The 27,491-nt window shown below is 37.6% G+C and overlaps 5 protein-coding genes across 6 annotated transcripts; 4 read left to right on the forward strand and 1 right to left on the reverse strand.

Annotated features, from left to right (window-relative positions):
- Positions 1 to 606: 606 nt before the first annotated feature.
- LOC111804168 (potassium transporter 2) lies at positions 607 to 8,246 on the forward strand. Its single transcript, XM_023688885.1, has 12 exons — positions 607 to 925; positions 1,106 to 1,172; positions 1,490 to 1,591; positions 1,692 to 1,926; positions 2,013 to 2,258; positions 2,338 to 2,391; positions 3,316 to 3,576; positions 3,711 to 3,763; positions 3,870 to 3,987; positions 4,078 to 4,113; positions 6,013 to 6,231; positions 6,969 to 8,246. The coding sequence occupies exons 3-12, from the start codon at positions 1,553 to 1,555 to the stop codon at positions 8,081 to 8,083; spliced, it is 2,376 nt and encodes a 791-aa protein (XP_023544653.1). The 5' UTR covers positions 607 to 925; positions 1,106 to 1,172; positions 1,490 to 1,552; the 3' UTR covers positions 8,084 to 8,246.
- A 3,495-nt stretch (positions 8,247 to 11,741) lies between these two features.
- On the forward strand, positions 11,742 to 15,202 carry LOC111804177 (protein NRT1/ PTR FAMILY 5.1-like). Its single transcript, XM_023688898.1, has 4 exons — positions 11,742 to 11,886; positions 12,091 to 12,308; positions 12,607 to 13,181; positions 14,175 to 15,202. The coding sequence occupies exons 1-4, from the start codon at positions 11,784 to 11,786 to the stop codon at positions 15,040 to 15,042; spliced, it is 1,764 nt and encodes a 587-aa protein (XP_023544666.1). The 5' UTR covers positions 11,742 to 11,783; the 3' UTR covers positions 15,043 to 15,202.
- Positions 15,203 to 16,412: 1,210 nt separating this feature from the next.
- On the reverse strand, positions 16,413 to 17,847 carry LOC111804226 (LOB domain-containing protein 15-like). The gene is made up of 3 exons (XM_023688961.1): positions 17,483 to 17,847; positions 17,008 to 17,278; positions 16,413 to 16,931 (listed from the first exon to the last, which is right to left on the reverse strand). Exons 1-3 carry the CDS (start codon positions 17,494 to 17,496, stop codon positions 16,479 to 16,481), a joined length of 738 nt encoding a protein of 245 aa, XP_023544729.1. The 5' UTR covers positions 17,497 to 17,847; the 3' UTR covers positions 16,413 to 16,478.
- Positions 17,848 to 20,389: 2,542 nt separating this feature from the next.
- On the forward strand, positions 20,390 to 23,390 carry LOC111804212 (5-amino-6-(5-phospho-D-ribitylamino)uracil phosphatase, chloroplastic-like). 2 transcript variants are annotated; one of them, XM_023688941.1, is made up of 11 exons: positions 20,390 to 20,639; positions 20,710 to 20,829; positions 20,953 to 21,021; positions 21,112 to 21,216; positions 21,305 to 21,359; positions 21,502 to 21,575; positions 22,218 to 22,301; positions 22,387 to 22,527; positions 22,625 to 22,690; positions 22,799 to 22,908; positions 22,981 to 23,390. In XM_023688941.1, the coding sequence occupies exons 1-11, from the start codon at positions 20,556 to 20,558 to the stop codon at positions 23,147 to 23,149; spliced, it is 1,077 nt and encodes a 358-aa protein (XP_023544709.1). In that variant the 5' UTR covers positions 20,390 to 20,555; the 3' UTR covers positions 23,150 to 23,390. The 2 variants fall into 2 exon arrangements, with proteins under 2 accessions (XP_023544709.1, XP_023544717.1); XM_023688949.1 differs by having other exon boundaries at positions 22,799 to 22,895; positions 22,981 to 23,072.
- A 288-nt stretch (positions 23,391 to 23,678) lies between these two features.
- On the forward strand, positions 23,679 to 27,270 carry LOC111804204 (uroporphyrinogen decarboxylase-like). The gene is made up of 6 exons (XM_023688928.1): positions 23,679 to 23,996; positions 24,741 to 24,862; positions 25,803 to 25,913; positions 26,011 to 26,199; positions 26,286 to 26,411; positions 26,616 to 27,270. Exons 1-6 carry the CDS (start codon positions 23,885 to 23,887, stop codon positions 27,129 to 27,131), a joined length of 1,176 nt encoding a protein of 391 aa, XP_023544696.1. The 5' UTR covers positions 23,679 to 23,884; the 3' UTR covers positions 27,132 to 27,270.
- Positions 27,271 to 27,491: the final 221 nt, after the last annotated feature.

Raw genomic sequence — 27,491 nt, forward strand, 5'->3', positions numbered from 1 at the left:
CTCCTATTTGATCGAATTTTAAAACTGAATTTACACATTAAAATTTGAATAAATATTTTTTATTTTTAATAAAAATAAAATGATAAATAGTAAAATATGTATTTATTTATAGTCAAATATTTAATTAAGATTTATAATTGGATTGGAAATAGATAAAAATTATTTTTTGGAATGAAAGATAAAAAAAAAAAAAAAATATAATTATTTAAAAAATTAATAATAAAATTATATTTGTTGAACTAATCTAAAGAATCCATTAATATTTAAAATTTTTATGGATGGGATAGAAGAAATGGACGTGGAGAACATATAATAATTAAAAATAAATTTAGAATGGGGAGAGCATATATGCAATTTTTTTAAGCTGGAGGATTAAAAGTTATCAACAATTTATCAATTCAAATTAGAAAGCTTATGGATCTTCACAATTTCCATTTCCAAGGCCTTCTCCAATCCCAATGCTTTCAAAATCTCAACCCCAGAAAACGTTATGGCCGACCATCAGCCCCATCGCCATTGAAGAACAACCCAATCCCCACAAGCTCTTCTCTGGTTTTTATGTTTTTTTTAGTAAAAACATAAAAACCAGAGAGTTTTAGAACAAAAGACGAAGTGGGTGTAGGAAATGAAGCTTAAAAATGGCGGAACACTGGAAACTTTCAACAGCTCTGAAAAAGGGCATTGAAAAAGCTGGAAATATGATAAGCTTTGGTTTGGAGTAATAAAGGGCATGTTCGGCCATCATGTCTTTTGGAAAGCAACCCCATTATGAGTCACATGCCTTTGCTTTTTACCCAAATCCAAGAAAAACAAATCCAAAAAAACATTGCTCCTTTTAAGAAAAATGTTCAAAATCAAGTTCATCCAGATTCATTATTCCCTTTTGATTTGCTTATTACGCCAATTTTGCACAATCTTTTGATGGGTAGGCCTTAATATCTTCTGTTAAAGACAGAGAGAGAGAGAGGAAATGGTCCACTCCAGTGTCCATCAATCGACCGTCTTCGTGGACGCTTCGTTTGTGTGGGACTGTTTTGTAACTGTCATCAGCTCACGTGATCTTCTTTCTTTTTCATTCTCCCGTTTCTGATTTCCTTCGTTTCAGTTTCTTTCTTGTGAACAGGAATTTCAGACGCCATTGAAACAGAGCTTGTTAGAACAGAGGCCTAACAGTGAGTTTTGCTCCCCCCCCTTCTTCTTCTTCTTCTTATTTACTAGTTTCTGTTTTGTTTCTCCTGTTTTACCAACTGGAAAGAGAATAGCTCCAAGAATCTTGTCATATGGGGATTGTAATGATGAGGGTCCCCATGATCTCCATTCTGCATTTATGAGCTCATTATAATATCCTCGAACTCCGATTTTCTGTCTAACAAATCCCTCTATTTCTCCTCTGTTTTCCGTTTTAATGGCGGTTTGATACAGATTTCAAGTGGGTTTACTCAAAAGTGAGTGAGTTATCTTCTCTTCTCTCATTTTTCTCCATTTTCAGGGGAATACATATGAGGGTTTTGTGATCTATAGGATTTAGCTTGAAGATCGAGATAAAGAAGCTATGGATCTTGAGCATGGGAAGTGTTGGGATACTTCAAAGGTTTGTGTTCAATCGAATCTCTAAGCTTCAACTTCTCCATATTTCTTCATTCTAAGAACACCCAGAAGTTGATTCGCCTGTAATTTTGGGTTTCTTTCAGAAGGATTCTTGGAAAACGGTTCTTGTATTGGCCTATCAAAGCCTTGGTGTCGTCTATGGCGATTTAAGCATCTCTCCCCTCTACGTTTACAGAAGCACTTTTGCAGAAGACATCCAACATTCAGATACTAATGAAGAAATCTATGGTGTTCTTTCATTTGTCTTCTGGACTCTCACTATAGTTCCCCTTTTCAAGTATGTCTTTGTGGTTCTTAGAGCTGATGACAATGGTGAAGGTAAAAGAAAGAAAGAAGCATATGGTTAAGAAATCAAAAAAGCATCAAAACCCAGATGATGAATTGTTATGAAATCGCCATTGCAGGTGGAACTTTTGCTCTATACTCATTAATTTGCAGACATGCCAAAGTAAGCCTTCTCCCCAACAAACAAGTTGCAGATGAAGCTCTTTCCACTTACTTGCTAGAACATCCACCGGAGAATAAGAAGCAATCTAAGGTTAAATTGTTGCTGGAGAAGCACAGAGCTCTTCACACTGCCTTGTTGATTCTTGTTCTTCTAGGAACTTGTATGGTTATTGGAGATGGGCTCCTCACTCCTGCCATTTCTGGTACAGTTCTTCTTCTTCTTCCATTTTCTCTTGTCCCTTCAAGTAGTTTATAATAATGTTTTTTTGTTCTTTTGTGCAGTCTTTTCAGCAGTTTCTGGACTTGAGTTATCCATGACCAAGGCACACCATCAGTGTAAGCACCTTGACTTTGAACATCTCTATTAGTTTTCTCTTGAGTTATCCGTTGGTTAGTAGATAAAACATCAATTATCATCAGAACTCTTAGTTTAATTCTCATTAAGAACAATTGGGTGTTGATAAATTTCAACAAAAAATGGAACAATAACAGAAGATCTACAAGTTTCTAAGTTGAAACTAAGTTTACAGTGGTTAAAAGTGTAATACAAGCAGTTTAAGAAGAGATAGCCTAGAAAGGAACTTGGGAAATCAAATTGACTGATATCTTTGTCAAATTTTTGAGATACTTTCTGAAATTTTTGTCTAGTTTTAATAATAGAGAGCAGATTTTGGAGAGACAATGGAAATGAGTTAGCTGTATCCAATAAAAAACTGTGCTTCTTTTCTAACTGATGATAAGACAGAAGGTTCCAGTGAGTTCTTTTAGTGTTCTTTGGACTGAGGTACAAGGAGGGACCCAAAAACACAGTCAACTTCCTGTTTTCATTGGTTCTTGTCCTGCTCTCTTTTCATCCTCAGTTGATGTCGGGGAGCCATTAAAATTTTCAGTTTTTCCTTCTCAAAGTGAACTTAATTACTAATTGAGGAACTTGTTTATGTTTAAGATTAGTATGAATTGTTAATTTGAGAGGCTTGATTCTCAAATGATGTTTTGTGTAACATGGAGCAAAGAATCAGCTAGGCTGTGTAGCTTCTAATATCTATTAACTTCTCTAGATTATAGAGCTTTAGGCTTCAGGTGTTCTATTCGAATGAGCGGTAGAGATCCGAGCTTCTAGAACTCGTTGTTAAAGTGTATACTTTCTCTTTAAGGTCGAAGATTTGGTTTTAAAATTTTGATGGAAGATTTGGTTTATCATTCCATTAGTTCTTATCTATATGTTCTTATAGTTAACATCAAGAAGTTACCTTCCTGCAGATGCAGTGGTTCCAATCACTTGCTTTATCTTGGTTTGTCTATTTGCACTTCAACACTATGGGACACATCGAGTCGGCTTCGTCTTTGCTCCCATTGTATTGACTTGGCTACTCTGCATCAGTACCCTTGGCATATACAATATTATACACTGGAATCCACATGTTTATCGAGCTCTTTCACCATATTACATGTTCAAGTTTTTGGAGAAAACGAGGAAGAGCGGTTGGATGTCGTTGGGGGGTATATTGTTGTGCATAACAGGTATTCTTTCACTCCCGTTTCGGCTGTTCTCTATTTCATGTAGAAACTTTCAGTTATAACTCAATAGCTACGATATTTCGAGATCGAATTCTGAAGATCTATGTGGGCTTATCGAATACTTGATTGAATTGCAGGCTCAGAAGCAATGTTTGCTGATCTTGGTCACTTCTCATACACTGCAATACAGGTGATTCAGTTTTCAATGGTCTTTAAGTTGTAACTTCCCTTTTCATAAACAAATAGACTGACAATGCTGCTTCGTCCTGTCTCGCCTCGCCCTCGCCCTGCTTCAGATTGCTTTCACTTTTCTGGTGTATCCAGCGCTTATATTGGCATACATGGGCCAAGCTGCTTACTTATCACAACATCACCATACCACCAAAAACATTGGCTTCTATGTTTCCGTTCCAGGTACGAATCACCGATCGAAATTCTTCACGACTCTCATTTGAGATGTATAAATTACAGTTCTTCAACACCATAATGTTTGTGTGGAAACAGAGAGTGTGAGGTGGCCAGTGCTTACAATTGCTATACTTGCTTCGGTTGTGGGAAGCCAAGCAATCATTNTGCCATTTCTGGTACAGTTCTTCTTCTTCTTCCATTTTCTCTTGTCCCTTCAAGTAGTTTATAATAATGTTTTTTTGTTCTTTTGTGCAGTCTTTTCAGCAGTTTCTGGACTTGAGTTATCCATGACCAAGGCACACCATCAGTGTAAGCACCTTGACTTTGAACATCTCTATTAGTTTTCTCTTGAGTTATCCGTTGGTTAGTAGATAAAACATCAATTATCATCAGAACTCTTAGTTTAATTCTCATTAAGAACAATTGGGTGTTGATAAATTTCAACAAAAAATGGAACAATAACAGAAGATCTACAAGTTTCTAAGTTGAAACTAAGTTTACAGTGGTTAAAAGTGTAATACAAGCAGTTTAAGAAGAGATAGCCTAGAAAGGAACTTGGGAAATCAAATTGACTGATATCTTTGTCAAATTTTTGAGATACTTTCTGAAATTTTTGTCTAGTTTTAATAATAGAGAGCAGATTTTGGAGAGACAATGGAAATGAGTTAGCTGTATCCAATAAAAAACTGTGCTTCTTTTCTAACTGATGATAAGACAGAAGGTTCCAGTGAGTTCTTTTAGTGTTCTTTGGACTGAGGTACAAGGAGGGACCCAAAAACACAGTCAACTTCCTGTTTTCATTGGTTCTTGTCCTGCTCTCTTTTCATCCTCAGTTGATGTCGGGGAGCCATTAAAATTTTCAGTTTTTCCTTCTCAAAGTGAACTTAATTACTAATTGAGGAACTTGTTTATGTTTAAGATTAGTATGAATTGTTAATTTGAGAGGCTTGATTCTCAAATGATGTTTTGTGTAACATGGAGCAAAGAATCAGCTAGGCTGTGTAGCTTCTAATATCTATTAACTTCTCTAGATTATAGAGCTTTAGGCTTCAGGTGTTCTATTCGAATGAGCGGTAGAGATCCGAGCTTCTAGAACTCGTTGTTAAAGTGTATACTTTCTCTTTAAGGTCGAAGATTTGGTTTTAAAATTTTGATGGAAGATTTGGTTTATCATTCCATTAGTTCTTATCTATATGTTCTTATAGTTAACATCAAGAAGTTACCTTCCTGCAGATGCAGTGGTTCCAATCACTTGCTTTATCTTGGTTTGTCTATTTGCACTTCAACACTATGGGACACATCGAGTCGGCTTCGTCTTTGCTCCCATTGTATTGACTTGGCTACTCTGCATCAGTACCCTTGGCATATACAATATTATACACTGGAATCCACATGTTTATCGAGCTCTTTCACCATATTACATGTTCAAGTTTTTGGAGAAAACGAGGAAGAGCGGTTGGATGTCGTTGGGGGGTATATTGTTGTGCATAACAGGTATTCTTTCACTCCCGTTTCGGCTGTTCTCTATTTCATGTAGAAACTTTCAGTTATAACTCAATAGCTACGATATTTCGAGATCGAATTCTGAAGATCTATGTGGGCTTATCGAATACTTGATTGAATTGCAGGCTCAGAAGCAATGTTTGCTGATCTTGGTCACTTCTCATACACTGCAATACAGGTGATTCAGTTTTCAATGGTCTTTAAGTTGTAACTTCCCTTTTCATAAACAAATAGACTGACAATGCTGCTTCGTCCTGTCTCGCCTCGCCCTCGCCCTGCTTCAGATTGCTTTCACTTTTCTGGTGTATCCAGCGCTTATATTGGCATACATGGGCCAAGCTGCTTACTTATCACAACATCACCATACCACCAAAAACATTGGCTTCTATGTTTCCGTTCCAGGTACGAATCACCGATCGAAATTCTTCACGACTCTCATTTGAGATGTATAAATTACAGTTCTTCAACACCATAATGTTTGTGTGGAAACAGAGAGTGTGAGGTGGCCAGTGCTTACAATTGCTATACTTGCTTCGGTTGTGGGAAGCCAAGCAATCATTAGTGGAACATTCTCCATTATTAACCAGAGCCAGTCCCTTGGTTGCTTCCCTAGAGTGAAGGTCGTTCATACCTCTGATAAGATCCATGGCCAAATCTACATTCCAGAGATCAACTGGATTCTTATGATTCTCTGTGTCGCTGTTACCATCGGATTTAGAGACATAAAACATCTCGGAAATGCTTCAGGTGAGTCGGTTGCAATGTACTTTTCAAATGCTACATTTTTGCCAACTTGGAAACAAACATTCTGTTCTCGACGTTCTTATTAGAAACCACGAACCTCCACAATAGTATGATATTGTCCAATTTGAGCACAAGCTCTCGTGACTTTGCTTTGGGCTTCCCTAAAAGGCCACCCAACAATCCTCAACAATCCTCTCCTCGAACAAAGTACAACATAGAGCCTCCCCTAAGGCCTATGGAGCCCTCGAACAACCTCCCCTTAATCGAGGCTCAACTCCTTCTCTGGATCTTTTGAACAAAGTACACCCTTTGTTCGACACTTTAGTCACTTTTGACTACACCTTCGAGGCTCACAATTCTTTGTTCGACATTTGAGAATTCTATTGACATGGCTAAGTTAAGAGCATGACTCTAATACCATGTTAGACACCACGACCTCCACAAAGGTATGATATTGTCCACTTTGAGCATAATCTCTCATGGCTTTGAGGCCTCATACCGATGGTGATGTATTCCTTACTTATAAAACCCACGATCATTCCTTAAATTAGTCAATGTGGAATTCCCTCCCAACAGTCCTCAACAGTTCTTATTCACATACTTCCCGTTCTGAGTTGTCTGCCCCATCTCTTGAGGCAGAGTCTTACTCTGTTCGACCTCCGTTTGCCTCAAACGTTTAAAAAGTATGGTTTAAACCATAAAGATCTGATTGCAGTTAGCCACTTATTTTTGATTTGCAGGTCTGGCTGTAATGACTGTGATGTTAGTGACAACATGTCTTACATCTTTGGTGATTGTTCTCTGTTGGAACAAATCTCCACTTTTGGCTCTCTCCTTCTTGATCTTCTTTGGATCTGTTGAATTGCTTTACTTCTCAGCTTCACTCACCAAGTTCAGGGAGGGCGCTTGGCTCCCCATTCTTTTAGCTCTCTTCCTCATGACCATTATGTTTGTATGGCACTTTGCCACCATCAAGAAGTATGAATTTGATCTTCACAACAAGGTTTCATTAGAATGGTTACTAGCATTGGGGCCGAGCCTTGGGATTGCTCGTGTCCCGGGCATTGGATTAGTCTTCACTGATCTTACCTCAGGCATCCCTGCCAACTTCTCCCGGTTTGTCACCAACCTCCCGGCATTTCATCGCATTCTTGTCTTTGTATGTATAAAGTCGGTACCGGTTCCCTTTGTACCTCCAGCTGAGCGATATCTCGTCGGAAGAGTAGGCCCAGCTACACATAGGTCGTACAGGTGCATTGTTCGATATGGCTACCGTGATGTTCACCAGGATGTGGACTCATTTGAATCTGAATTGGTCAAGAAACTGGCAGACTTCATCCGCTATGATTGGTACAGAAAGCAAAGAGGCAACTCTTGCAGCGAGGACGATGCATCCCATTCAAATGACTCAACGGGCGAGTGTCGACTGGCTGTGATTGGAACCATAGCATTTGCAGATGCAACTGCTTATGAAGAAACTGTGCAACCTGGAAGTGTATCGGTCGGGTTCCGAACTGTCGATAGCATTGGTGATGTGATCGAAATGGAGCCAATGGGAGAAGAACGAAGAGTCAGGTTTGCTATAGATGATGATGATTTTGAAGGTGACTCACAAGCTGAAACAGAAGCCTTGCTGCATGAAGAGCTAGAAGACCTTGTAGCAGCACAGCAATCTGGGACGGCGTTCATTCTCGGGCATTCGCACGTGCGGGCAAAGCAAGGATCGTCCGTGTTGAAGAGGCTGGCTATTAACTATGGCTACAACTTTCTGAGAAGGAATTGCAGAGGCGCAGATGTTGCACTTAAGGTGCCACCAGTGTCTCTTCTTGAAGTGGGCATGGTTTATGTTGTATAAAGATGCTGCCGCCGCCTTGAATGAAAGCTAAAATATGCCCCATGTAACTCTCCCTCCTACAAACCCACAAGAATTATCTTCCCTTAAACTCAAAAAAAAGTCGAGGCTTTAAAGATTAACCCATGATTTTATCAGTGACATAACAGCCTAAGCTCACCATTAACAGTCTTACGGTTTTAAAACGCGTCTACTAGGAAGAAGTTTCTACACTCTTTAAGGAATGTTGCTCGTTGAATTAACGTGAAAGGCTATGCGATGTTCCTATTGTCTAGCAAGAAGACCATGGAGGGCATGGCAAGGTCATACATTATATCAATGCTTGTTTATAGTTTGGCCTGTGTCACATTTCTAGCCATGCACGCTTATCATTTGCTACCACAACACTTATACAAGAATTATCGACATTCTTAAATGCCAAAATCTAAGTAAAAACATTAAACCGTAGTTTTGATTCTTCCTTGATCTACCGAGAAAAACGTGTTGAGGGAACTTCCATAAAGGATGCTCGACAAAAAAATCTCTGGAAAAACCCTACCATCTTCTCTTTTCTGAATTTTTCTCGAGTAGAAAAGCTCGTACCTTCATAGCTCGGGGGTTAAACATGTCGCATATCAGTTGAGTCGGTATCAAATGAATATTGTTGCCAAAATTTCTTCTTTGGGCAAAAATAGGTTGTTAAAAGACAAAAGTTGGGGTGAGATGGGAAGATTCTTTCCCTGGTAGAGCAGTCATTTGGCATTGTCAAGTCGCTATGCATGCCTCTTAACATAATTGATCCAATCCTAACCCAATTTTGTACGGAGATTGGCTGGATCCATTAATTTCCTTCCTTCATTCATCTCATACCATTCGATCTATATTCCAAAACTCGATCTATATTCCAAAACTTTTGTACTTTTTCAATCGAGTATTGAAAATGGAATAACGATACGATGACACGTGACATTATCTTATTGTAAGGTCCCACATCGGTTGGAGAGGGGAACGAAACATTCTTTATAAGGGTGCGAAAGCCTCTTTCTATCAATTAAACCAAGATCCGATAAGAACCCACGGAAAGATAACCAAAATACTGGGAATTCTCCTTGAATTAGCTTAAGGATGCTTAATCAGACCGTGAGTTGGTTTAGCTAGACCACTGTCGACGTTTGTGACTGACATACCTCTCATGACAACTTCTCTAACGTTATGAAGCAGTGAGTCTCAGCAGCCACTCCTTTGCAACGGTGGTGCGTGGATCATAGATTGCAACAACGAATTATTCGAAACCCACCAAAACCCTAATAGACAAATGAGGGAATAATAAATAAGTTTGTCCCCTTGATTCTACAAGGTTGAGAGAATCTTAGGGTATGTGGGGGCAAGTAGATAATTTGGTATCAAAGCTATGTTGAGAGGGGGCTCGATGTTGCTTTCAAGACATGATCAAGTTATGATAAATATACACCTTTTTGGACCATTTACACATAGCCATATGGTGACTATTGATGGAGGGTCCTTCAATTTGTTGCCATTCCTACCAATTACTTGCCTTCCCTCGCTCGCATGCAACCCAAATTATTGGCTTTTCTAACGTCTTATGGGCCTCCCTATCCATTCTCGAACATATTGTTCTTATATCTTTTCTAACCTCGACTTGTTTTATAATATTAAAAGAATCATTCAAATCCCGTAAACTAATTCAAAACTTTATCGTTAGAGTAGAAAAAAAATTTTACAATGATGAACGAAAAATTTATGGTATCGAATAATCATTCTTTCAGACTTAATCTAAGCAAGCGTTCTAGTCACGAGTCACTCCAATAATCATTTTTTTTTTTTTGAAAAAGATTTGTTTTAAAGAGTTTTTGAATGAATAATTTTTATTATACAAAATATGATACATCGTAATAAATAATACAATGTTCAAGAATATGTGATATTTAGAGTAATATAAAAGTGTTTGGGAGAGGTGGAAGAATCTGCCTCGGATGACATGTGGACGTGACGGAGGAGACGGCGGAGAGTGGGCGGCAAGGGATACGGAGAGGCGCTGCCTCNTTTTTTTTTTTTTTTTTTTTTTTTTTTTTTTTGTTGCCATTTTAAGATCAAGAGTCCAATGATCAGTAGCTGATGGGAGAGTTTTGCGTTGTCACGCACTGATATGACACTTGCATGATGCTATATCATAATAATGCCTTCAATAGAGTTTTCCACCTTTTTCAACGCTACAAGCTTGTAGTATGTCTCTATTTTGCCTTAAACGAGTGACTAAGTCTACTAACTCTATGGTTGGGTTTTAGATCTATAATTTTGTAGTATTCTCGAGTCGATTAACAATTTTTTTAAAAAAATAGTTATTCGTTTTAAAATTATAAAGTCGCATGAATCTTTACGAGCCGTATCAATCTCAATTTCTAAGTGAACATTGGGGTGAGTAGCCATCAACTAAATTTTGTTCTTATGAAGTGTGAAAATTGAAAAAAATAGGGAAAAAGAGAAGTGAAAAAGGGGTGAGTTAGCTACTCTATGTATAGTCAAAATGTGGGAGAGTGGCTGGCATGCATTCATTGTTCACAAATGAGTAGCATCAACCTATTCACATGGGAGGGCCCGTGGCAAAATTTGTTCTTACTGTTTTTACCATCTTTATGGATTTGATATTGGAGGTGTCAGCGAGGACGTTGGGTCCTAAAAGGAGTGGATTATGAGATCGCATGTCGATGAGAGAGAAGAACGAGTGCCGGCAAAGACGTTGGACCCTGAAGGGAGTGGATTGTGAGATCTCACATCAGTTAGGAAGGGGAGCAAATCATTCTTTATAAACGTGTGAAAGCCCAAAAGAAAAAAAGTTAAATATGACAATATCTGTTGGTAGTGGAATTGGACTGTTACACTCTATGATGACACTTTTGCAATATTTTATCAGCGGAACGTTGACTAACAACCAGTAACAAAAAGAAATTTTGCCCTAAAAGTTGCATATCTTTTTGTTCCCCTCTTTTGATTTAGTCACATGCAAGTAGGCTTCAAACCCGACTCACTNAAAAAAAAAAAAAAAAAAAAAAAAAAAATCTACCTTCAAGACGTTTTGAGAAAGAACTCATCCAAAACCTACCATTCGAGTGCTCGAGTTTGATGGTTAAATACAATACAACAATACTTATGCCCATTAGTCATAATTTCTCATGGCTTTGAATTTTGAAAAAGAACGCTAGGATTTCAAGTACGATGGATTGTGAGATCCGACATTAGATAGAGAGTGAACAAAACCTTTTTTATTAGGGTGTGAAAATCTCTCTCGTAAACATATTTTAAAACTGTGAGGCTGATAATCATACGTAACATGTTAAAGTGGATAATATATGCGGGAGCTAAGTTTATATGCGGTCTCCATCACGGTTCATACGGAGATAAAATAAAAGTGGGTTGAATTTAGACCCACCCATTTTTGAGTCAACATTTTGGAAAGGGGTCCATAAGATTCCAACTCTCCATGAACCAAACTACACCACTAATATTAATAATAATAATAATAATAATAATAATAATAATAATAATAATAATAATAATACACTTGGTTTTCAACTACTTAATACGTGTAAGTAAAGCCATGAAGTCGTTTATTATTATGCTCTTCCCACCTTATTTATAGGCATTATTATACACACATATCCTTCACCACCTTCAACTCCTTCATTCTTATTGCTTGCCTTCTTTAATGGAGACCAAGGACCTCACCCAAGATGGCACTGTCGATCTTCGTGGCCACCCTGTTCTTGCCTCCAACACTGGCAAATGGAAAGCTTGTGCTTTTCTCGTAGGTACGTGCGTCTTACACACAATAGATCGATCAATCTAAATTTGGCTATTGATTTTATTTGAAAACTACCTTACTCGTAGTAATACCATCTTTCTCTTTTTCTGATTGATGCGGAATTTTGAGGATTCGGTTTAAAAGTGTTTATTTTTCGGAGTTTTTTTTTTTTTTTTTAAGGAATTGAAGTGAGAATTGTTCTTGTTTTTAGGATACGAAGCGTTTGAAAGGATGGCGTTTTATGGTATAGCTTCGAATTTGGTGAATTATTTAACAACTCAACTTCACGAAGACACTGTCTCGTCGGTTAGAAATGTCAATAACTGGTCAGGATGCGTATGGCTTACTCCCATCTTTGGCGCTTACATTGCTGATTCTTTTCTTGGCCGCTTTTGGACTTTCACCATCTCATCTCTCATCTACGTCATGGTAAACCTCAAAACTCTAATTTCCAAGTAAGAGATTCAATACGAAACTGTATTATTGAAGCGGAGCCATGAATGATCATTCCTTTGACACCCAAAAAAAGTAATACATAATAGAATAATAAGCTCAATCGATTGTTGGAGAGGAAACAGAACATTAGTGTGGAAACCTCTCCTTAACAGACAGTGTTTTAAAACTTAGAGAGATTGACTGCTATAAATAACTGGTCAAATATAGTCGGGAATATTATTAGGATAAGCTTTTGGATTGAGTAGTGATTTAACGCGGGAAGGAACAACAGGGAATGGTGTTTGTAACAATGGCAGTGTCAGTAAAGAGCTTAAAACCAAGGTGCAAGAATGGGATATGCAGCAAAGCCACAGCATCACAAGTAGCCTTCTTCTACATATCTCTGTACACCATAGCGGTCGGGTCGGGAGGCACGAAACCGAACATCTCTACCTTTGGCGCGGACCAATTCGACGACTTCAATCCAGTGGAGAAGCAGATGAAAGTATCATTCTTCAATTGGTGGACGTTCAGCTCATTCTTGGGCGCTCTCTTTGCCACACTCGGCCTTGTCTACATCCAAGACAACCTTGGGTGGGGCCTCGGCTATGGGATTCCCACCGTCGGCCTTCTCTTTTCTCTCCTCATCTTCTACTTCGGAACTCCCCTTTACAGGCACAAGGTTACCAAATCTCGCACCCTGGCTACGGACTTCATTCAGGTCCCCATCACCGCCTTTCGCAACCGGAACCTCCAGCTTCCCCCAACCTCCGCTGAGCTTTATGAGCTGGAATTGCACACTTACTCCCGTAACGCCGCCGCCGCCGCCGGAGGAAGAAGGCAGGTCGAGCATACTCCCATTTTCAGGTATATATATATATATATTTAAAAAAATTTAATGGTGGTAAGTAGGAGAATAGTCTAATTTTTTAAAAATAATTAAATACGAGAGAGAAAGAGATTGTTGGGTTATTCTACATCGATAGTTAGAGGGGTCCCTTTGGGGACGTAGTCTAGACCATATGATAAATTCCTAATAATTAAAAAAATTAAGAAATAAAATTTCAATCTTTATAAATAAATAAAATACTTTTCTTTAAAATTATTCGAAAATAAAGATATTAGTGGCTCGAACATAGCTTATATATGCCAATAAAATACCCAAATACTTGAATAACGAATAAAAACAGTACGAGTCTCAAAGACGTAGTCGTCAAGTTATAATCGTCCAGAATCAGACCTAAATATACTTCCACGTAGAGGAGTTTAGTCTAGACAAAAGCAAGCTCCCAGATGATGAATCTGGTATGTAGGGAATGTCGGGGACTGTTAGATACTGAATCTAAATTTGAAAAGATACTAAAACATAATCGAATCCTTTGCTATTAAAGTTGTAGGATAAGTAAGGTAATCATGTTATAGAAGAATGTTGGAGTCATCAAGTATCGAATTTAGATTTTCAATTAGGAAAGATGTTTTGCTTTGGGAATGGTCGCATTCACATACCCCAAGTGGGGTTTGTGTAAGAAAGCAACACAGCGAGTCATCCTCAGCCCCTTCGGCCGCCCCACACACACAAACCACCCGTTTCAATTTTTCCAACCTTCACTAAGTGCGCACCATCATGGTGGGCGCACAAAGCCTCCACATTCAATGACACCCAACTCTTTTCCCTTTCCATAATGCCATGCCCAACACTCCAATATTCGCATCACTAAAAACGAAACACGTTGGACGATAGGTTTAACCAATTTGACAATCATCAATTGATTAAGATATATATTATTGACCAATATATAAGATGTTTAAATCTTTTATCTACGATTGTTTTGCTAATTTTGTGCTTTGATTTGGTTGTAGATTTTTGGACAGAGCTGCAATCAAAGATGACACAAATTCGTCGAGTCGAAAATGTACGGTGACTCAAGTGGAAGGGACCAAGCAGGTGTTAGGCATGATCATAATCTGGTTAGCCACCCTTGTCCCAAGCACCATTTGGGCTCAAATCAACACCCTCTTTGTCAAACAAGGCACCACCTTAAACCGAACTCTTTCTCATGGCTTCCAAATCCCAGCCGCCTCACTTGGCAGCTTCGTCACACTCTCCATGCTCATCTCGGTCCCGATATACGATCACTATTTCGTCCCGTTCATGCGTCGAAAAACCGGAAACACTAGAGGAATCACTCTACTCCAAAGACTAGGCATCGGTTTCGTCATCCAAATCATAGCCATTGCAATTGCGTACGCGGTCGAGGTTCGAAGAATGCACGTAATCCAAACCAACCACATTGTGCATCCTAAACAAGTAGTCCCCATGAGCATCCTCTGGCTATTGCCACAATACATCCTCCTTGGAATTGCGGACGTTTTCAACGCAATCGGGCTGCTCGAGTTCTTCTACGACCAATCCCCGGAACACATGCAAAGCCTTGGAACTACATTCTTCACAAGTGGGATCGGAGTCGGGAACTTCCTCAATAGTTTTCTGGTCACGGTGGTCGATAAAATCACGGGAGAAAACGGGGGGAAGAGCTGGATTGGGAACAACTTGAATGAGTCTCATTTGGATTACTACTATGGGTTTCTTTTGGTGATATCTACGGTGAATTTGGGAGTGTTTGTTTGGGTGTCAAGTAGGTATATTTACAAGAAGGAAGCCATTGAAGTTAAGGATGGCATTGAAACCAAAGGCTTGGACACCTCTCCTCTTGGGCTACAAGTTTGATGGGATTGATATCCATATTCAAGATCATCAGCTTCAGCTATAATTCCAAGAACTATAGTTGATGCTTTCTACAACATTCTATTTATCTATCTACCACCCACCATGTATATTGCAATTTCTCTCTCTTAATCAAATTTACTCCATTTCGATTCTCATTACATTAATATTTCTTCTTATCGGGATTTTCGTTCATCTAAACATAACTCAATCGATCACATATATATATGTTTTGACTAAAAAGTCAAAAGTTTGACAATCTTCTGGTTCTTCTGGTTGAAACAATGTAATGTCCAATTATTGTGTGTTTTTTTTTTCGGGTAATGTAAGTAAGTTTAAGTAATTTAATGTTGGGTCTCGATAGTTTAGTTGGTGGCGTATGTGTGCGTTTGGATGACATGGGTGACAAACACGTGCAACTCGAGAGCAATTTGGTTGGCTTCGGTCACCTTCGATCTTCTCGACGATTTCTGCTTGATTGACTTGTTTTGGGCTAGATTGAGGTCTCCACAGTCAATAATGTATTAAGTTATGGGTCAATGCCTATGAAAGCAAGTGGATTCTATGTGCACCACTCTCGAAAGAACTGAAATCTAAGATCACAATTTTAGGCCCCACTAGAAAATTAAAGGTGTGTAAACCTTTTCATAACATACGTATTTTAAAATCGTGAGACTGATAGTAATACGTAACATACTTGTTACATCAACTCTAGAATACTTACCAATTCCATTATCCACGAGTATAGTGGTTCTTCCCTTTACAAACAAATAATCTATTCTTTTTTTTTCAAATCTATATTCTTCGAACCAAACAATTGAAAAAAGTCCCGTTGACTAAACCGCTACAAATCTTGACCTAAGATCAAACTCGACACATGGAAACAAAAGAATGTTTTAAAAAAGAAGGAAAATGGGTGAAAAAAAGAACTCATTTTGTCAACAAATTTATAAGCCAAAACACATGGGCGCATTAGAACGCAAAGCATATGGGCAATTAGTGATATGAACATAATTTTGGTAAACATAGCCTTGTAAATGAGACTGAAATTGCATGGGGAGTATCAAAGTCGTACACATTTGTCTCCCCTTCTTACCCAACTTTTAAATAATCCTTCACATTTCAGATCCCATCCTTCAATGCCACCGACTCATTTCCATGTGCTATGCCTCTCCTTAGTCAACCAAATTTAATCAACTATTACTCCACCCTTAATCGATCGAGATCGAGACCCTGTACGAAATGATTAATGTTTCACGTTCATCAAACGAGGAGAAAAAACGTGTTTTTCAAATAATACAGATGAATGATATCGAAAAATCGTAAAATTTTTCGTTTTTTGTTTTCGAGTTAGTATTTGGTTAAGAAACGAGAAACGGGAAATGGGATTCACCCAACTTTTTTTCTTCCAATCTTATTTCATGTAAATTCGCGTTTTTCTAAGAATTCAATTGATGATCGGTACTTGTAGTACTAACAAAGTAGGTAACATTCTCGTTGCTTGAAATGGTATTATAATCCGTTGCCACCGTGGGACGGTTGTACAAAGGGGAGGAAGAGGAAGATGCGTCGTGATGAGATGGTGGAGGTAGCGGTAGAGACGGTGGCGGTGGTGGAACGGCAACCGAAACGACCTCGGCTGAAGATGAAAGAAAAGACACATGTTGTTGTTGTTGTGGTTGAGGAGAAGAGTGAATCATATTACTAGCTTCTCTAAATTTGTGTCTTAAGATCTCAGCTCTCACCGCGTTTAACTCAATTTGTAAAGCTTGGATTTGGTGTTGTAAGGACGAAATGGCGCCCATGCACCCATAAACAGGATCTCGAAGCCTCACATTCGCTTCATAAACTAAGCTGTTCGCAGCATCCGCTCTCTGATTCTCAGAAACTTCCTAAAATTCAATAATTAAGATAAATTACCTCGAAAAATTTAATAACTAAACATATAATAATACAACATCGAGTTACCATGAGCATCTTCGAGACATTACTAGCACCGAAAACCTTGTGAACCGACGCGAATTTATGAGGCTCGTGAGGCGAGAAGTAGGGGGAAAAGGGGCATTCTTGAGCACATCTTCTTCTTAAGAGCTTGCAGGCTGCACATGGAGTAATGGTGTTGAGTATCCCTGGAGAAGCCTGCAAGGAATGGCGTCTCCCCATGATTTGTTGTGGAGGAATATTTGATGATACATCGGTTTCTCTCTTTATCTTCTTCGCTATCTCGTCGAATCTCTCTCTACATTAACACGAAAAAAAAAAAGTTACTCAATAAAGTCAATTCGATCATCATAATCGAACTATCAGTTAATTTCTCGGGAGTTAAAAAAAAAAACCCGCCTTGAAACTCAACGGGTTAAGACATGAATAGCTTTATTCTTTGTCGACGAGTTAAAACCGTGAACGAAATTGCTCGGGCGAAGAAAGTGAGGGTTTTTCTTACCTTTCTTTGGACATTCAGGCATGCTCTGATCTTGACTTGAAGAAAGAAGAGAGAGAGAGAAGGGAAGGTTTAGGTAGTTTGAAATGGTGATATGAAGATGTGGGTCATCTGTATAGGCAGTGTACGAGGATTCCCACCAAAGATCTATATGAAGATTGAAAACCGAGGGATATGAATATATCCCGTTTATTGTTTTAGGTTAGAGGTTCAAATCTTCATATCGGATCTTCGTTACACTAAAGAAACGAGTTCACGTGCGAGCGTTTTGACTTTGAGAGAAGAAATTGCATGTGAGGGGAACGAGTTTGCTTATTTGTTAGGGAGACAAAAATAAAAAATAATAAGCCCTGCAATAACTGGTTTTCTTTGAATTACCTCTTAATTTAGAGATCAAAAGTGTATATATATATATATACATCGTCTTGAACTAAAAAAAAAAAAAAAAAAAAAAAAAAAGGTTAGTTTCTTGTCAAAATCAAGAACTAAGCCATCACTATATATATATATATACACATATATATATAAGTAAATGGGCATCACCGTAGAGAAGCCGCAATGTAGAGATTAGAGAGAGGGAGTTGATTGATTAAAAAAGGAAGCACAAAATAAACTTACTTCTAAGCACAGTTTTATCTTCATTTTCTAATTTTCGTTTATGTATTTTTTTTTTTGTTGGATGAATGTAAGGACTCAGATCACCGCTAGCAGATATTGTCTTCTTTGGGCTTACCCTCAAGGCTTTTAAAACGCGTCTATCGGGAAGGTTTCCACACCCTTATAAACAGTGGTTTGTTCTCCTCCCTAAACCAACGAAGGTGGGACATCACAATCCTCCACCCCCTTTGAGACCAGCGTCCTCACTGGCACTCTTTCCTTCCTCCAATCGATGTGGGACCGCTCCCAAATCCACCCCCCCCCCTCGTTGCCCAACGTCCTTTGCACACCACTTCTTGTCTACCCTCTTCAGGGAACAGTGAGAAAGTTGGCACATTATCCGATGTCTTGCTCTGATACCATTTGTAACGACCCACACGCGTTTTAAAACCTTAAGGGCAAGCCCAAAAAGGACAATATCTACTAGTGGTAGATCTAGGTCGTTACAATGAAAGTCTCACATCCGCTAATTTAGGGAATGATCATGAATTTATAATCAAAGAATATTATCTCGATTGATGTAAGGTCTTTTGGGGAGCACAAAGCAAAGTTACGAGAGCTTTATAATCAAAGTGGACAATATCATGCTAGCGGGAGTAGTAAATAAATATGAAGGTTTTTTTAGAGGGTAAAAAGAATTAAAATTTTATTTATTTATTTATTAATAATATTATTTAATTAATATTTTTGGTGGGTTGGGGCATTGGTTTTCATGAAGTTTACCCTTTTTTCATCCAACACAATAAGAACCTTTCTTTACAAAATTACTCCAAAGAGTTTTAGTGATGTTCACAAGGAAAATGACCATATACCCTTTCAATATATATAATATATAATAATAATTTAATAATTAGTTATCTTTTTCACATTATGACTTATATATGCTTTTAAACTTTTATTATAATAATAATAATAATAACTCTTTAATTTTTTTATATTATAATCTCAATCTCTATACTACTTTTAAGTAAGCCTATTTAATCCTTTATTTTTATATTATAGTTTATCGTTACATAAATACACACATTATTTATCTTACTCTAACTCACTTGCTCATATAAATGCAACTCAATTAGAACATTATTTTTTTTATTCTAACTCACTTGTTCAATTATTGTTAATTTCACCGCTAGTTTTAATATAAATATTCATAAACTTTATCAAAATTTATAATTTTTTTTTTAAGAAATTGTATTAATGACAATATTTTTTTGAAATTCTACCACGTATTTTTAAGTTTAAGGTCAATCGATTATAATAAAAAAAATTGTATAATGGGTGTGATGAAATTGATGTAATTTAAGGTAATATTAATTTATAGGTTAAATAAAAAGAAAGAAAGGTGTTAATATCAAAGTGGGTGGTGAAAATGAGGGAATTGAAATCAAGAGGGAACAAATATTAATGGATCTAAAGAATAGAAATGAAGGTTATAAATTAATATTAATACCTCAAAAAATAAATTATATTAATTAATTAATTAATTTAGACATTAAAATAAAATGCTTAAATTGCAAGAAAAATGGAAGAATACATTATGGTTTGACCCGTTTTTTATGCCTTATAATTCGCCCCGTTGTTCTCTCATCCCCAACCCAATTGCCTCTCTCTCTCTCTCTCTTTTTCTCCATTTTTTTTATTCAACAAATGTAACATTTTATTTATTTATTTATTTATTTATTTATTTATTTATTTATTTTAGTAATAATAGAAATAAAAATCAAATGAAATATAACATAAAGTAAGATATCAAAATTTTCAAAATTATTTTTCCAAATTATTTATACCTTAAGCCCACCAATATATTTTTTGGGCCTTACTATCTTGATTTCCTTTGCTTTTGGGCCTTATATCTTGATTTTGTTAGGAAAAATGGGCCCAAAAGATTCATTCATTCTATTATATTAAGAAACACAAAACTTTAATATGCAAGTATATAAATTTTTTATTTAACCCGGCACGGTTGAACCACACCTCCTCTTAATCGAGGCTCGACTACTCTTTTTGACTATGTCTTTCCAGATCTATTGACATGACTAAGTTTAGGGCATGATTCTAATACCATGGTTGAACACTATTCTAGACAATAGTATGATATTGTTCGATTTTCAAGGTGAATGTGAACTTAAATGGTAGTCTCATAGTCGGAATAAGAACAGATTTTGTTATGGGACAAGTGTGGTGTACAATAAAAATCGAAGTGGCATTAATGCACAGAGAAATTTCAAGACAGCGTGTGCAAATCCACAACCCACTGCTTGGTAAGGAAAGGGGCGCGGCGCGGAGCACGGATTGCCCGGTGGATTCGTTACGCTCTACGAGCCCTTCTTCTTCGCGAAAGAAAAGGGGGAAAACCCAAAAATCTAAGTACCTTTTTAGCTTCACCCTCTACGGCTATCGCCCCCTTCGTTGTACACTAATGGACTGCAGCTGTAGCAATTTCAGAACCTCCACTGCTCCTCTATCATGGACACCCACTTCCTCTTCTCGCTTCAAATTTCGGGTACCCTTTTTCCTCTTCTTTCCCCCCATTTCGTTCCTTCTTTGATGGTGGATTCTTCTCATTTTTACAGAATTTTAAGCGTTTTAACTTCAATAAACATTCTATGGTGGCGATGAGCGTTTCTGAGTCTGGCGAAAATGGCTCTCTCCATAGGTTTCCCTTTACTCCCAACAAGCTTTTTATGCAGGAGGTACTAAATTTAACATTCTTTTCGTAGTTAAACCGATTAGCCTTTGTAATTTGATGCTCTTAACTGATGGGGTTTGCATATCTTTCAATGTTTCAAGTTTGTGATCAATGTTTGTGTGTCCAGGCAATCGGAGCTGAATATGGAGAAGGATTTGAGAGTTTTAGACCAGATGGTCTTATGAAAGTGGACGTAGTAAGGAAAAAATGGAGTAAATCTAGTTATATTCAAGCTATTTCTCTTCTGGATTTTTCACTTGAGAGTCTTAATCCTTGTGGCAACCAGGATTTCTTGAACGATAGACTGCAAGAAGGATTTCTTAAAAGAATTCGTTATGCTATGAAACCAGATGAAGCATACGGCTTAGTTTTCTCTTGGGATAATGTTGTGGTAACTTCTATGTTCTTAATACCCATGTAACCAAATGTCCTGATTATGAACATGTTTTTGTCTGATGATATGTATGATTCATTTTCAGGCAGATACTCAAACTTTAAAGCTAAATTCATGGAAACAACTTGCCTCAGAAGAAGGTTTTGTTCTATTTCTTTGGAAATTACTGCACCGATGCATATATGAAATCTTTTGTTTAGAATTTTCATAATCTCTTATTGAATTAAGAAATCTTTTAATCTCTGTTTTATTGTTTTGAATTTTGAATTGTAATTGTTATAGGAAAAAGAGTTCCTGAAGATGGTGATATGCAGAAGCTTATGCTTTATGCCGGTGCAGATCATGTATTGCAGAAGGTTTGTAATTTTTATGTTTTAAGAAAGGTTGTCGGGTTTATTACCGAGGTTGAAAATTGAAAGATGCTTCTCGTTGTAGTTGCATACGAAAATATATTTCTTCTTGGAGAAGTAACTCGTGTTCTATGATGTTATCTTGGTACAAAAGGCACTCCAATTTACCGTCGAATATATGTTCTATGTCATGGTTAGGATTAATAAGGTTTGGATACTTCTAACCTATACGTTTGCCTTATTATCGAAAGCTCTGTGGTTTCTTTCCATCCGTGAGCTCCGTACTCCATACGAATGGATTTAATTGCATTTTCTCTCTTAAAAGCTCGGAAGAACACCACGCTTCTATGGAAAAAATTGTTAAGACTCTGTTTGGAATGGTGGAGTTTACAAGCCTGGAAGTAACTTAATCAGATGGGAAGAACGTTACTGCTAGTAAGGACGTTGGGCCCCGAAGGGGGATGGATTGTGAGATCCCACATCGGTTGGAGAGGGGAATGAAGCATTCTTTATAAGGGTGTGGAAATCTCTCCCTAGTAGACACGTTTTAAAAACCTTGAGGGAAGCCCGAAAGGGAAAACCCAAAGAGGACAATATCTGCTAACGGTGTTTTTTTAATGCTTTTGAAAACTCTGCTCAACCTTGCAGCTTCTACGTTGGGGCATGGCAGAAAGCGAGCTGGATAGAATGAAATCGAGGTTTTCACAGTTGTATTATAGAGGTCTTCTTTCTGTGAGTACTCTCAATAAAATCTTTTTATAGACTGTTTTGTTCGTTCGATTGTTCGTGTAAATCATTTAAATACTTTCTTATTCAGCTTAAAACGCCAGTTGATGGCCTCAAAGAGTGGCTGGATGCCGTGTCTACAGCTCGTATTCCCTGTGCCATCGTTTCAAGTCTCGATCGGAAACACATGCTCGAAGCATTAGACCGAATGAGTTTGAAGAAATATTTTCAGGTAACCTTCTCTTGCATTCAAAGTTAGAACTAGAAGTCTGAGTAACTTTATTCTAAGCCAAATAGTAAAACGAATACACCGTTATCATTTTTTGCAGGCAGTCGTAACGGAGGAAGATGGTATGGAGTCGATGGCTCATAGGTTTCTATCTGCTGCTGTGAAGGTAACGTCGAATTCGCATATTGTTAAACTCGAATATAATGGGAACCAAAAGCAGCATAGTTTTCATTGTTGCATTGGCGACGTTCATGAATGCGTATACCTATTGCAGCTGGATCGAAAGCCTTCCAAGTGTGTAGTGTTCGAGGATGATCCTCGAGGCATAACCGCAGCTCACAATTGTACAATGATGGCTATAGCATTGATCGGTGCGCACCCCGCGTATGTGCTTCACATCCCTACTTCTTAACGAATATCTCGATCATCAACTGATATAGGAACAATATTGCTCAGATATGATCTAGTGCAGGCTGATCTTGCAGTTGCTAGCTTCAACGAGCTTTCGGTAATCAACTTACGGAGATTATTCGCTAACAAGGGTTCAACGTTCATGGAATTGCAGAAGCAGAACGTCGAGAAAGCTCCGTCGAAGAGAAAGCTTACGATCGACACGATATTCTGATTCGTTTTCTTACATTCCTCAGTTCTTTCCATGTATGTAAGTTGGTCATGATGTCAATTCTTTTCTCCTCTCATATAAATCTTGCAAGCTTCAGTAAGATTCTGTGTAGAATGCAAGCTATAATTTTTGTTTGTCATGAGGCTGTGAGAAGCGTTCTCTTAAGCTAAACTGGATGCTCGTTTTGGAGAACTCGGATATCTCGAGCGCTTAAGTCAAAGATTGCCACTCAACGGGTTCTTTACTACTGATGTCAAGCATAGTTTAGCTGGTTTAGGACATGTTCTCGATCAGGAGGTCATACAATATACAAATTGAGACTCGGGGCGCTCGAAAAATCTACATTTTTTTCTATATCTTAAAATTTGAATTTTATGAGTAGTTTAATAAATAAATTTATGAAAATTTTAAAAATAAGAAATAGGTAAAATATTGAAAATTTAAAGTTAATTTTAGAACTCTTCTAAATAATTTATAATTTAGAAATTAAAAAGTCGGAAATTTATTAGCGCGTAATGGTACGGACGTTAGATTACATTCGATAAGGCGATTTATGGTAAACGCCCTTATCCTTTTTATCCGATTGCGATTCCCATTCGCTTTCTCTCTGTTTTCTTCATCGACACATCTAACCAGTCACTTCACAGCAAACGATTTTGCTGGCGCAAAGGGAGATGATATAGACGATTTGCAGCATTTTGAGCTTTTGAATTTGAATTTCTGCGCTAGAACAAGATCATGTCGTGCATTCACAACACCCCATTACCTTGTTTCTCTGCTTCCTCTTCTTCTTTCCCCAGAAGTAATCGATGCGCTTCTTTTAAGTCTCGAATCCACTGTACTCTTGGAGGTATGCTTTTTTGTTTTTCCGATTTGGGTTTTGACCAATTTTCCAATTCGAGTTTGTTTTTTGACTGGTTGGACTTGGGAAAATGAGGTTTGGTTCGTGCTTGTTGATAATTTCTCTACTGGAAACTTGAAGTTTGTTGAATTGAACCTCTAATTTGGATTGTTTCCGTCGGTGGTGGGGTTTTGGTTTGAGGAAGTTGAAACGATTTAGAGCTGTGAAGATGGAGTTGACTTTCTTTTCATGATATTTGGTTTGTGTTTGATTCTTATAATTGAAGAGCTTTCGATTAGCTCATTTTTCCAATGAAATTAGTGCAGAATTGAAGTTTATCTTCTTATTCATGTGGACATTCTGCATTTGCGTTTGTTAACCTGCCATTAAACTCAAAAACTGAAGGGGATAAGTTATATTAAATTTGTTCTTTTTTATACATTTCTAACACTCTCTTAGCAGGCTTGGACATTAGCATTAGATTCAAATTTTATTGGATCTACTAAATACAAAAGTTTAAGTTAGATAGTTAGATAGTTTATGGTATATCTATTACTGTTCTTCTGTATAGGTGTTAGCTAACTTGAACATAGCTCAAATTATTAAGACATCTACCTTCATTCAAATCCCTCACCTGTACAACTCGAAAGAAAAAAAATGCTACTATAGCTTTTTTGGTTGTGTGTGAGAAAATAAGATAAACTTTTAACATTCATAAGAATAAGAATTCTAATGCAAGACAATCACATCCAGGAACTGTAGCAGAACCAAAATCTACCACTTCTGCAGAACCGTTGTTGCTTAATGCTGTTCGTGGTGAGGATGTCGAAAGACCCCCAGTTTGGTTGATGAGGCAAGCAGGGAGGTACATGAAGGCAGGTTTATACAGCTAAAGATTTCAATAGACTTTCTCTTTTTGACATGTTCTTATACCTTGACATAATGATTTTTTCTTCAAAATAGTTGAAGTAAATTAGATTTGAAATTTTGTTTTCTAGATTATATTGTTCTATGGTGGCGGTCGGTTTCTCAATTGAAATTTTGTTTACTAGAAAAGACTATCTTTTGCACTCTGCGGTGGATTTGGTGGGATTTGCAGCCCATAAGCCGGATAGTTATAGTACTCATAAGGTGGTTCGGGAATATATTTCATTAGTTCACCCAAAATTTCTTTCTGCAAGAATTCTGTTTTATTTAGCCTCTTCGTGATCGTGTACCTGTTCATCTAAATAAGATCTCCATATTTGTAGAATGAGGAATCAAGTGCTATAATCACAATTTATGTTCTGTTCTTAAGATGCTAAACCTTGAAGTTCATCCTAGGAGAAAGATCATTTTCCTTGCCAAGATATGAACATTTTATTGATAGATGAGAAGTAATAATAATGTTCATCAGATACAAACTCCAATAAGGAGTGAAAAGATAGCAAAAAAACAAGAAACTTTCTGAGAATGGGGAGATAAAGGCACCCCAAATAATACAAAGATCAAAGAAATAGAAACCCATGTGGGTGCTGAGAGAAACCACTTTCCTTTACTTCCAGGAGAAATCATTGCTCATTTCTTTTTTAATTTTGTGATGTACACACACATAACTGTTCTTCGTATACAACGAAGATTCGATGGTAATGCACACACATAACTGTTCAATTTTATGTCACTTTTGATACTCTTGAGTCTTGAATGCTAAATCTGGTCATTTTATAAGATAAGTTTGATTGTGAGTTCGTGTAAATTGTATGTATTGTTATTCTCTTTGAAACTTGAAACTTCTGTTAAACCCGGATCTCATATTATGCACGTCTGTTGCAACAGAGTTACCAAGTCATTTGTGAAAAATACCCTTCATTTCGTCAAAGGTCCGAAAATACGGATCTTGTTGTGGAAATTTCGCTTCAGCCCTGGAAAGTCTTTAAGCCTGATGGGGTGAGCTATCATATCAAGAAAGCACTTGTTCTAACAGTTGTAGTTATGAGTTAGCCCTTTGATTTGACTTGTTTGTTACCCTATCTGATTGCAACAGGTGATCTTATTCTCAGACATTCTCACTCCGCTATCCGGGATGAATATTCCCTTCGACATCGTCAAAGGTAAGGGTCCGATCATCGCCAACCCTATAAGCGAAGCTTCTCAAGTGAATGAAGTGAGGGAGTTTGTCCCTGAAGAGAATGTTCCATATGTTGGGGAAGCTTTGACGATTCTGCGAAAAGAGGTCTTAGATGTTGTGCATTTTTTTTCAGTCTATAGTTCATTGGCTTTTCAACTTTTTGTAAATTTATCATGTATTTTCCTTTCCAGGTTGACAACAAAGCAGCAGTTCTTGGTTTCGTTGGGGCTCCTTTCACCCTTGCATCATACGTGGTCGAAGGTGGTTCGTCGAAGCACTTTTCAAAAATAAAAAGGCTCGCTTTCTCTCAGCCAAAGGTAAATGCCACATCTATCTTTCTTCCGAGTCGACATCACCAGAGATTTGTAAACTTGTCTCCATATTTAACTATACATCACAACATGCCTGTCCTATTCAGTTTAATGTATGGATACCTTCACTGAACTTCCCCAAAACGCCCGCCCTGCTTTCTGCTTAAGCAAGCAAGCCTAGTAAGCATTGACCCTTTAATCCTCCTGCAGGTTCTTCATGCATTGCTCCAGAAGTTTACAAGCTCAATGGCTAGGTACGTTCAATACCAAGCAGACAACGGAGCGCAAGCCGTTCAAATCTTCGATTCATGGGCGACAGAGCTCAGCCCCGTGGACTTCGAAGAATTCAGTCTCCCATACTTGAAGCAGATTGTGGATTCTGTGAAGAAAACACATCCAGACCTTCCACTGATTCTGTATGCCAGTGGGTCTGGGGGCTTACTTGAAAGGCTGGCTTCAACTGGTGTCGACGTAGTTAGCTTAGATTGGACGGTCGACATGGCTGAAGGTAGGAGGCGATTAGGAGCAGACGTAGCAGTACAGGGTAATGTCGACCCCGGCGTTCTCTTCGGGTCCAAGGAGTTCATCACCCAAAGGATAAATGATACTGTGAAGAAGGCAGGTAAAGGGAAGCACATATTGAATCTAGGCCATGGCATTGTTGTGGGTACACCTGAGGAAAATGTAGCTCATTTCTTTGAGGTTGCTAAAGGAATTAGGTACTAGTAGAGATTGCTGAGATTGATTGATTTGTTCTGTTTAGTTGAATTTTTGTAGTGTTTGTAAACTTAATCTTCTCTGTGTGGTTCTCAAACAACATTATTCTAGATGATATTAATTTACTTCTTCATCAAATTTAATCGTATCTTTTTCAAATGTGATATTAGTCGATGAAATCAAATGTGATATTAGTCGATTTTTCATGTGGATATCAAATTCATAAATAACTATAGTAATTTTCTCGACCACTCGAACTTTACAAACTAGCGTTCTTATTTGGTTGTAATTTTATGCTAGCTCGAGCTATCATGATTTGACTCATCACATGAATGATATGTATTTAAATCAAATGAGTTATAAAAATAT

The sequence above is a fragment of the Cucurbita pepo genome, chromosome LG01 (genome assembly GCF_002806865.2).
Source record: "Cucurbita pepo subsp. pepo cultivar mu-cu-16 chromosome LG01, ASM280686v2, whole genome shotgun sequence".
Classification (NCBI taxonomy): Eukaryota; Viridiplantae; Streptophyta; class Magnoliopsida; order Cucurbitales; family Cucurbitaceae; genus Cucurbita; species Cucurbita pepo.

Bases quoted from the DNA above. Each gene is read 5' to 3' on its own strand.
- LOC111804168 (XM_023688885.1), top strand. From the start codon at position 1,553: ATGGATCTTGAGCATGGGAAGTGTTGGGATACTTCAAAG. The intron at 1,592-1,691 runs GTTTGTGTTCAA...GGTTTCTTTCAG, and splicing joins AGTGTTGGGATACTTCAAAG to AAGGATTCTTGGAAAACGGT. The intron at 6,232-6,968 runs GTGAGTCGGTTG...TTTGATTTGCAG, and splicing joins ACATCTCGGAAATGCTTCAG to GTCTGGCTGTAATGACTGTG.
- LOC111804177 (XM_023688898.1), top strand. From the start codon at position 11,784: ATGGAGACCAAGGACCTCACCCAAGATGGCACTGTCGATCTTCGTGGC. The intron at 11,887-12,090 runs GTACGTGCGTCT...TCTTGTTTTTAG, and splicing joins AGCTTGTGCTTTTCTCGTAG to GATACGAAGCGTTTGAAAGG. The intron at 13,182-14,174 runs GTATATATATAT...ATTTGGTTGTAG, and splicing joins GAGCATACTCCCATTTTCAG to ATTTTTGGACAGAGCTGCAA.
- LOC111804226 (XM_023688961.1), bottom strand. The intron at 16,932-17,007 runs GTAACTCGATGT...ATTGAATTTTAG, and splicing joins ATGTCTCGAAGATGCTCATG to GAAGTTTCTGAGAATCAGAG.
- LOC111804212 (XM_023688941.1), top strand. From the start codon at position 20,556: ATGGACTGCAGCTGTAGCAATTTCAGAACCTCCACTGCTCCTCTATCA. The intron at 21,360-21,501 runs GTTTTGTTCTAT...TAATTGTTATAG, and splicing joins ACAACTTGCCTCAGAAGAAG to GAAAAAGAGTTCCTGAAGAT. The intron at 22,909-22,980 runs GTATGTGCTTCA...AATATTGCTCAG, and splicing joins TTGATCGGTGCGCACCCCGC to ATATGATCTAGTGCAGGCTG.
- LOC111804204 (XM_023688928.1), top strand. From the start codon at position 23,885: ATGTCGTGCATTCACAACACCCCATTACCTTGTTTCTCTGCTTCCTCT. The intron at 23,997-24,740 runs GTATGCTTTTTT...AATCACATCCAG, and splicing joins AATCCACTGTACTCTTGGAG to GAACTGTAGCAGAACCAAAA. The intron at 24,863-25,802 runs GCAGGTTTATAC...CTGTTGCAACAG, and splicing joins AAGCAGGGAGGTACATGAAG to AGTTACCAAGTCATTTGTGA.